This window comes from Eulemur rufifrons, chromosome 2, assembly GCF_041146395.1.
Source record: "Eulemur rufifrons isolate Redbay chromosome 2, OSU_ERuf_1, whole genome shotgun sequence".
Classification (NCBI taxonomy): Eukaryota; Metazoa; Chordata; class Mammalia; order Primates; family Lemuridae; genus Eulemur; species Eulemur rufifrons.
The window spans coordinates 42,965,212-42,975,508 of NC_090984.1; the positions used below are offsets into that span (position 1 = coordinate 42,965,212).

At 44.6% G+C, this 10,297-nt stretch overlaps 1 protein-coding gene across 2 annotated transcripts in view; it reads right to left on the bottom strand.

The window, feature by feature from the left end:
- Positions 1 to 8,223, bottom strand: part of SLC27A2 (solute carrier family 27 member 2) — a 39,407-nt gene extending 31,184 nt beyond the window's left edge. For both annotated transcript variants that reach the window (XM_069483863.1, XM_069483856.1), the window contains exon 1: positions 7,522 to 8,223. In XM_069483863.1, coding sequence (XP_069339964.1) covers positions 7,522 to 7,999 — 478 coding nt within the window. In that variant the 5' untranslated portion in view covers positions 8,000 to 8,223. The remainder of the gene's footprint in view (positions 1 to 7,521) is intronic.
- Between the last annotated feature and the right edge of the window lie 2,074 nt (positions 8,224 to 10,297).

A 10,297-nucleotide genomic window follows, 5' to 3' on the forward strand; every position in this document is an offset into this window, starting at 1 on the left:
GGCTGGTGGTGTAGAATTTGTTATTTGGGCAGACTTGAGGTTCCAGTGGTTGCCAACCACATTGGGATATACTACGGCAGACTTTCTTCCCTTAAGTTAAAGAAATTGATACAAAAACTGAAATTTGAAAGGAAATTCTAGATGTGAATGCTGCCTGTCAACTATCCAGCTGATATTTAATGGCTTGTCGTTCTTTTCTTGAGTCGTTTATAGATATGATTGGGGCTACATGTTTTCTCCTTTATATATAATTTTTTTTTTTTTTTTGTAATTCTTATTGTAAAGCCTGCTCACCTTAGTGGCAGCCAACCAGGACATAGGAGCTCCAATAATCGTTTTTGTGAAAAGAAGGTTGGGTTATCTGAGCCTCTGAGATGCGTGTGCAGGAGTGCTCTTGGGAACAGGACCTGCGAGGCTGCAGGGGAAGCAGATTGGGAGGGGGAGAAGTTGAACTGCGATGCAGGTACAACAGGGGTCTCCTTTTGTGGATCCTCTGATACTAGGGGGACTCTGGACCTGGGATGGCCCTCAGGGTTGATCCAAATTAAAGGAGGTGGGCTGTGCCTTTACACCTGCCCTTCAACCAGTCAATGGACCCAGGCTGGGGTGGTGGTGCTTGACCTTGGGCAAAGCAGCTCTCTTCAACCAAGGCAAGTCCTGAAAAGGGTCCCAGCTGAGAGCGGGATGAGTCCCTCTGTCCTAAAGGGGGGATCTGGGCAGCACATCACAGCATCTACCCACCTTTCTCCCTACTAATAACAAAGACTAAAAATTTTCATTTGTATAGAACAGTTTGTATAGTAGCTTTACATATATGATTCACACAATTTTCACAACAATCTGTGATGTAGATACCAGGAACCCAGTTTCTACACGTGATAACAGAGGCTCAGCAAGCCAATGTATGAAAAGTCACATACAAAATGAAAAGAATTATACTGGGCTTCTGGGATTCTCACGTCCCTGTACCAGCCATGCAGGTTAAGTTTTGGTGAAGTGTTTTACTTTTTGGCAGAGGCTGTCTGTTGGCCTTCTGCTCAGTGTTTGTTCAAGTGTGTGGGTCTGCCTTTAAAGAGTGATTTGGACAACCTCTTGTTCATTTTCTTGATAAGGAGCATAACCTGAAGCTTTACTAAAAGCTTGGGTATGAGAAATTGTAGTCACAGAAAGTTGGCTGAAGGGTGCAGAGATCTATCAGTTCCTCATTTGTCTAGTTTTAAACTGAGAATTGAAGTAAACCCCCAGAGAAAGCAATATACACTTGGGTGATGGAAAATCGAGTGATTACAACATTACCACCCTCCCCACCACCACCATGGAGTCTGTCTTGTTGAAATAAAATTAAAAAAAAAAAAATCAAGGCCAGGCGCAGTGACTCACACCTGTAATCCTAGCACTCTGGGAGGCCGAGGCGGGAGGATCGCTCGAGGTCAGGAGTCCGAGACCAGCCTGAGCAAGAGCGAGACCCTGTCTCTACTAAAAGTAGAAAGAAATGATCTGGACAGCTAAAAATATATAGAAAAATTAGCCGGGAATGGTGGCGCATGCCTGTAGTCCCAGCTACTCGGGAGGCTGAGGCAGAAGGATTGCTTAAGCCCAGGAGTTTGAGGTTGCTGTGAGCTAGGCTGATGCCACAGCATTCTAGTCAGGGCAAAAGAGCGAGCCTCTGTCTCAAAAAAAAAATAAAAATAAAAATTAAAAAAAAAAATAAAAAAATCAAGGTAGTATATACCAAATCCCCCACACCCCAACCTTTTTTTTGAAAAAGGAAGAGAAATTTCTGAATAAACAGGCCCATCCCTGGAAAGCAGGGAGAGTGGGTGCTTGGGTGGTGAACTGAATCAATCTTTATCACAAAGGTGCTGAGGTGCTACTGGCTAGACCTGCTGCTTTCCAGTAGGGAAAACATTCAGTCTAGGAGCTTGTTCTGCTACTACATTGCCTTACCCTGTGGGTAACTGACTGAGATAGTTAAACAAAACATCCCAGACATGTTTACCAATAAGGGCAGATCTGAAAGGGAGGCAGTGAAAGGAAAGGTGCTCTGATCAAAATTTCAGGATGCCTGTGAAATGGTTGCTTAATGAACAAGTCAGGATTGAAGGTTTATCTTTTTTTTTCATTCAGGGAAGCAACTGAAACACAAACTGGTGCTAACGCAGCCCCTGGAGACAGTCTGAAAATAGTTCTTGAAATGCCATTTGTTACTGTGATTTTGCATCTCTGTCACTGGCAGTTTGGATTTGTATTTTGCACAGCAACACAATGTGTATTAGAACACTCCTGACAGAGACATGCACACGTTCCCCTTCCTCCCCATACAAAACAAATCACCCTGAGGTCAGAAAGACGTTTAATTAAAGTTAAGTTCCACCAGGAATAAGCAAAAATTAAACAAGGAAACACAGCTTCATCTTACATATATGTAATTAAGTAATAATTTACTTGATATTATTTTTCATTTCATTTCTTTTAGTTAAAGTTCTTGCTTATGTGAACTGTTGCTTTCTGAATAGCCCTGGAATCAAAGGTTAACCCTTATCATGGGGTTACCAGGTCACACCAGGCCTTACACAGTTGTTATTGTTCGATATCTGTAAGCAACCATGTCACCTGTCTACCGACTGTCTACTTCCCTATTTCTCAGAGGCTGGGGGCAGGTCCTTTTCAAATATTGGCCATTTACACTCTCTATGCAGAATAATCTGAATTCTATACTTCTCCTCCAGATTCAATAACATTAACAGCTGATTCACGGTTTATTTTGTTTTTACCTCTTCATTCCCTTCTTGTTTCTCAATAAAATGAACTGTATTTCCACATAAACTAGCAAAATGTCAGTCTGTTCTTGAATGGAAATGACAACCATTCCCCTTGCAACCTTTAGCGATAAGCTGGCAAGAAGAAAAATTTTAGAAAATATCTTTAAGCTAGCTCTCCATTGGGATCTTCAGCTACTAGGCTAGGAAACCCAGCCCTGGGATATATTACTCATTTGGTGTCTGCATTTCCATCCTTGTAGAAATTTCTTCACCATCCTATCCATAGATCCTTTCCAGCCCACACTGAGCTCATCACCTGCTCCCTCTGTGCACTGAGACCCAAAGAGAGCATGTCTCTCCTACGGTCCACTGCCAGAAGCTGGACACAGTGATTGGGTAGGAGGACCATTGGGAGGTAAGCAAATCTGTGATAGGGTAAGGCTGGGCCTGGGGGAGATTGAGTTTAAATAAATTTTCTGACATCAGGCTATATTTGATTTTGCTACATTATTTTTCAGGCCCTCATGCCCAACCCAATGGCTCTTAAGCATCAGGGAAGAAAGCCTGTTACAAGCAACCAGAATGGTGGAATTCATTAATTCAACATGTAACTCAACATTAACTCAAACATGTATTGAGTGCCTACTATCTGCTAGGTATTACTACAGCATTATTCAAAGATATATGAGAGGATTCTAAGCCTCTGAAACAATCAAAGTGCACTGAAGCAACTCATGTAAGTTACTCCTTGGGCAGCCCAGAGAGGTGACGAGTGGAAATTAGATTATCTTTATGTCTTGATTCTGGACTGAAGTTGGCATTAGAAAATTATCTCCTTCCATGGAAGTGAGGCCAGTGCTGTTGGCTATTCTTAGGATTCTCTGAGTCCCTATTTTCTCTACATCAGTGTCCCTCTAGGAAACAGTTTTAAAAAATGGCCATTATTTAAGTCTCACCTGCTGTTGTTCTTGCACAGTAAAACTCTTTAATGAAGCATTTCACTGTGCTATGGGACCTGATCAAAACTGCCTCTGGTGTTCCTTTTGCCTGGAATGGCCCCTCCCCAACTGCACTTGTCCAGCTCAATTGGCAATGCCCCCAAGAAGCCTTCTTTTGCCCTCTGCTTGCTTTTCCCACAGCAATTTGTAGCTCTCCAAACATACTTAGCACATTCTCCTGGGCTTCATAATCATTTGTATATGTGGTTTAGTTCTTTTACTGGACTGTAAAATCCTTAAACTAATTCATCTTCTCTTCTCTCCAACCCATCATGGCAACTAACTTGTACCTTGACGGGACTCCTAACCTCAAAAGCTTGTATGACAAGAGTTATCCTTGGTCCCAATGCTAGTTTTATACTGAAGTTCTCCTGTTTTAGAGCTTTCAATGATGTAATATCTTTGAGAGCTACTGGAAGCATTTTCTTTTAGCACATTGTTTAAAAGAGATCCAATTTCATTCTTTTGCGACCTTGCAAAACCAGATCAAAGGTAATTTAGAACATTTTACCCTTTACCCAGATACTCTCTGGGCCTCAGGCTTGTACTAGAGAGTATCTTTAACTGTTACTAACACCTTGTACAAAAGTATTATCTACACCGTGGGAACTACGCATGGTTATGTTGAGCCAGGCAGTACAGACTTGACCAGTGAGCTGATAAAAGAGCCCTCAGAAGACCTGGGTTATCTTTCCAGCAGAAGAGCTAGTTTAATGATGATCTTAATGCTAGTAAAAACGGAAAAAGAGCAAATTTACTATTTCGGGTCTCTTCTGGATGTTTTTATAAAATATTTCCCATGTTGTGTGAAATTAAATATGCTTTCCTATTTCACCCATATTCTATGTTTGAGAAGTTGCGTGAAAAACTACTGGCCCATCCAGTTGGCTTCGAATAACTACAAGACTGATACAGGTTCATATGGTTGAAGGCAATTTTTCCATGTGATTACTTAGGTCATACCCTGCCATGGAAAATGAACCTAAAATGTACAGCAGAGAGAAAATCATATTCTCTGGGAGACAGTGTTTCTGTTTGATTCAGAGAAGTGGTTGTGAATCTTGACTTTCTGTAAGTATAGTAAATTCAGAAGGAATAATTAGGCACTGAAATTCCTGATAGTATTAAGCCCTGTTAAGCTTTATGGAGCGACCCCAAAAGTAATGACAACTGGATCAATCCTCATGATAAATGCCACTATGCTGGTCCTTTACATATACTCCAGAATTTGACAGACAATTGGAGCTCAAGAACTCTTGCTAGCCCACAAACCCTGCAGCTGAAATTTAAAGTACAGAATCAAACTCACCTTTATGTACCATGTTCATATGGTGTGATAGAATAAAAAGTGCCCCGGAAGTGAGTAAAAAATCTGTTTCTACTTTTCTGTTACTAACTACCAATAAGACCCTGGGCAATTCATATCCGTCCCCTGCCCCCCACCTTGGGCCTTTGTTCAGCTATAAAACAAGTGGAAACTAGGCTGATTGTTTCTCAAAGCCTAATCCTCAGACCATTTGGTTCAAAATCATCTGGGGTTGGGGTGGGGCTTGTTACAAAAACACACATTCCCAGGCACCACCAGTCCTACTGAACTGGTGTTTTGGGGGATGGGGCTCAGAAGTCTGTTTTTCAAAATAAGATTCCCAGGTGGTTCTTATGTTTATTAAAATTTCTTTTCGAGACATTTTTAAAAAATATAACACACTCATTAAAGTTAGAGGATTATAGGATCCCTAAGATCCCTTCCAACTCTAAAGAATTCTAAGAATCAGTCCATTCAACACATTTCCACATGAGCATATTTAATACACATGCAACTTTGGACTCTGTGTTTCTTTCTTTGCAGTAATTATTTCAGACCAAGTGTGATTCTACTTTGTATCTCAGTGATTTAGAAAAACTGAATGTTTTCCAAATGTGTTCCCTCCCTCTGAGGTCAGTTTACTGTCCAGAGAGTGCCACAGGAAAGCCTAGTTTGAGTTTGATATGAATATAGGAATTTCAGTATATTCTCCACATAAACACAGTGCTCTATGGCAGAGGACTGTTGTCTGAAGTGGGGAAGAGAGTATCTGGCTGTATTTCTGACTTTATTACAAAACCAAACTCTATTATAATCATTTAATCCTGAACTTTTTTGGGAATAAAACTCCAAGCCTTGTGACCTCCTTGCCAGGGGGCCTGGGATACTAAAGAGATAAACAGAATTTAAATGCTTCCTGAAGTGGTACAAAGATCACCATGTTAATAATTTCCATCTAAGTAAGCTGATAAAGTAATGGGTTTAAGAGAGTCTCCCAGTTATTAATATTAACTAGTGGAATTGTCTCTTTTCTCAGGCAACTAGAAATTGTTAAAAACTTTCTTGAAAGGATCATCGCCAAACAATTTAGCTGCCTATAAGCTTGTCTTTCTGCTTTTAAACTTTTATACAAAACCTATTTTTTTGGACATTTTTTGCACTATTTATTTTATGCCACATGAAACAGGTGTGTAAGTTGTCTGTTTTCTCACAAGCGAATCGACATTTCATCTTTCTGTGAAACTAGGCAACTTGCTTAGCTTGCCTCAGTTTCCCCAGCTCTGAAAGGAAGGGGTAGAGCAGATGGATGCTTGATCTCTTCCAGCTCTAACACCTTACATCCATGTGGAGGAAGATAGCATGATGTTGGAAAGACCATGGGCTTTGAAGTTGAACAGACCTAGGTTGGAATTTTAAGCCTTAGTTTTCTCAACTGTATAATGGGGGTGGAGGAGAGTAATATATTATCTTTCAAGGTAATAAAAGCATTCAGCATAGGGCTTGGCACAGAAAGGCCTTCCAGAAAGGTGAGCTTTCTTGGCTCCCTAGGTCCCTACCCTGTCACCTAGGTCTTTCAGCCCACATCTGGTTAGGCCTCCTCTTACTGAGAAAAGTAACCCCTGGTCCATATTCAAGTGCAGAGACAAGCTCTGTGGGAAGAGAAAACCATAAGCCCTGTAGGTAACACATTCTCTGGTTCTTCCTGGCCTGGTCACCACTTCAGCATAGCATTTCAGGTCTAGTTGAAATGTGGCGGGAGGTAACCATAGTACTGAAGGGGTCACAGTTGATATAGGTGCAATAGGGACACACAGGAGCGCTGCAGCATATCTCCAAGTCTTCTCTCTGGGGATCAGGTGGGGTCACCTTCTCTATGCAGTGTGAAGCCAGAGATGCTAACAGCACTTGAGATTTGGAAGCAACACTGAAGACTGCCTCATTACAGAGGAGGAAACCAAGGCACAGAGAGGGGAAATGACTTTCCCATGATCATGCAGTCAATTAGTCAGCAAAGGTGAAAACAGTCCCTCTGGATCCATTAGAGTTCACACTCAAGACACTGCATTTTAGTGCAAATGTTGTTAAGTATTGGTTAAGAGCTTGGGCTTTGGAGGTAGAGAGCCCTGGTTATCCACCAGCTCTGTGACCTGGGCAAGAAGCTTCACCTCTCCGGGCTTCAGTGATTTCATCTATACAAGTAACCCCTACCAGTTGTGAGGATTGGAAGCACCGCTGTATGTGCTTAACACAGCGCCTAGCGCGAAATCAGCTTCCACAACGTGTACTTCTAAATGATCATTATTTAGCGTTTCAAGGAAACATTGCCAACCCCTCTCTCTACACCTGCAGTCCCGATCCGAACCTCCTTCTGCACCCCCCACCCCCCACGTTGCTGCTGGTTTGCTAACGCGCGAAGAAGCCCCAGTGCCAGAGCGAAGCCGTCCCGGGGGCTCACCTGGCGAGGCCAGCAGCATCTTTGCTCCGGAGCATTGGAAGCAGTGCAACAGGGACTTCGAACGGATGTTGCTGTTGAGGCAAGCCATGGCACAGCCCAGCTTGACCAGCCCCAGCCACAGCCACACGTAGGCCGGCTCATTACCCATAAAGATCGCCACACAGTCTCCCTGGCGCAGGCCGAAGTGGTCGTGCAGCGCCCGGGCCACCTGGTTGCTGCGCCGGTCCACCTGCAGGTAGCTGAGCGTCTCGTCGCCGAAGAGCAGGAAAGGCTTGTGCGGAGTCTGGCGTGCTTTTTCCAGGAAGACCTCCAGGATGGTGCGCACCGGCCGCCGGTGCCTAAAGCTGCGCGCCCGCCGGGTCAGACTGACCGCCCGCAGGAAGAAGCCTATGTCCTGTAAGAAGTAGGGGCAGCAGACGTTCAGCAACAACGGCAGGAGCAGCAGCCCCGCCAAAGCGGCGTAGATGGCCGGCAGCATGACGGCTGCCGGGCCCTCTGTCCCAGCGAGGGCAGAGGGCGCACTTTGGGCGTGCAGTGTGGCGGCGAGGAGGGCTCCACGTGGACGGCTGGCGAGCTGCTCGGGGGCGCACGGCGGAGGGACGCCGGGTTCGCGGCGAGGCTGGGGCACAACTGAGAGCTTCGGGCAGAGAGCTCTGGGGCAGGTGCAATTGCGTGTGGCTGCCGCCGGCGCCGGGCGGGACCGGCCGGCTAAGCCCGCCCCCTCGTGGGGCACAGCTACCTGCGCTCCCAGCGCGCCCCTGCAGTCCTCCCCGCCGGGCAGGCGGCTGTGCGGCTCGCCGTGGCTCCCGCCACCGTTCCGCCCGAGTCTGGAGGTCTGGGGTCAAGGCTGGACTCTCCTGCGTTGTGTGCGAAGTTTTTACCTCTTGGAGCCCCGGTTTCCTTAAATGGTGACGATAAGACGCACTTAGCGGACGTTCAGAAGATTAAAGGAGATAATGCCAACGTGGAGCTACTGTTATTTGTTGTTATCACTGACAGAGTGGCTTATGGAGATGGCTTGTTATTATCGATAAAGGGCCTTATAAATGTTAAGACAGTCCTATTATTTATTAATAGCGGGCACCAGGTGCCACTTCCAAACCAGAATCCCATTTCTCCTTTCTGGTCCCAAGGGCTTTCCACCTAGTCTCCCTTTGTTTTTCAGATTTGCTTCCCCTCCCAACCCCAGCCCGACTGCCAGGTGGTCTCCTGTGGCGAAGGATTCAAGGTTGAATGAAAGCGCCAGCGACGGTCAGGTCCAGCTTGTCCCAACCCTCGCTGGGTGGGTGATAGTCTAGTCGGCCCCCCCTGGCTTGGTGAGCCCTGATTTCTCCAGAAGGACTGCCACGCATCGCCACGTGATATCAGGCTCCGGTATTACTCTGATGTTTTAATATTTTGTTCTGTTAAATGTTGAAAGTTCGCTAGTATTGCGGGCACAGTGCAGCACAGATTTACTAAGTGGCTCTGTCAGAGAGTAGTACAACACAGAACAAATTAAGCAAATGTTACTGGCATTTCTCAAAAGCCATTTTTTCTAGAGGAAGTGTGATCCTTTCTTTTAATTTTCCTTAGTGCTCCTTCTGTGCAAAGTGAACACTCATTACTTGCCGCTGAGGAGGGTCAGGATCTAAGCAAAGCAGCGTTTTACTTTCTTTCATGCTCTCCTGTCCTGTGCTCATCTGTCTTCGCATTCTTATAACCGGAAATAATGAAGGCTCACTCCTTCCAGACACTCTCTGCCAGGGGCTTCCCTGTATTATATTTTGGGGGCCTCAGTTCTATAAAGGTGGCACTTTCATGCTCATTTACAGACAAGAAAGGGAAGTTTAGAGAGGCGAATTGAGATAGCTATTAATAGTAAGTAATGAATTTACTTTTGGTTTTGGAACTGGTGTCTGGTCCCAGGGACCCAACTCTTAGCTTATTCTTAGGTGCTCTCTTAGCAACTATGTCATGCTGCCTTCCTGTTCTCTAGGTTTCTGTACATGTCTTTTTTTCTTCCACAATTTAAAAGACTCATACCGCCCCTTTTATTGACCGCCTCTTTTTGTTCCTGGTCGTGCAACCCTTTCTCTTTTCCTGACTTTCTCATTGCTGATCCAACTACTACTAGTGACTGGTTGCATCATTTCCCTGGGGATGAGATGGGGGCCTTCTTCATCCCTAAGGAGAAGACAGCAGTGTTAACCAAAGTAGGGGGCACAACAGAAACCATTCTGGTGTACACTTCTTTCATGTTGAAGCTCAGAACCAGCCCTTCCTTTTCCATCCCGGTGCCACCCTCATCCACTGACGGCTAGTCACTTCAGTGTAGCTTCCTAGACTCCACTACTTTTTCCCCCTTAAAGAGCTACTCTCTATCCAGAGTGCGAGGTTCTCACAAAGGCCCACTTTTGTTTCTCTTACTCCGAGGATCACTTTAACCTTGTGTATCAACAATCTTTCAGTTGCAAATAAAAGAAGACCATTTTGTGAAAAATTTCAGGGCATTTTTAAAAAAGTAGGGTTTGGGGAGAGGGCAGGGGAGAAGAAACAAATTTAGGGAAGAAAAAATTAGCAAATGTCTATAATATATACCTTGGAACTCTTTGTCCTAATGATTCCAGCTTTGAATTTGGATCCACCTTTTGTTCTACCACCAGGTTAATAGTTCTCTTAGTCTGTTTAGGCTGCTATAACAAATACTATGAACTGGGTAGCTTATCAACCACAAAAATTTATTTCTCACAGTTCTGGAGGCTGGGAAGTCCAAGATCAAGGTGCTGGCAGACGT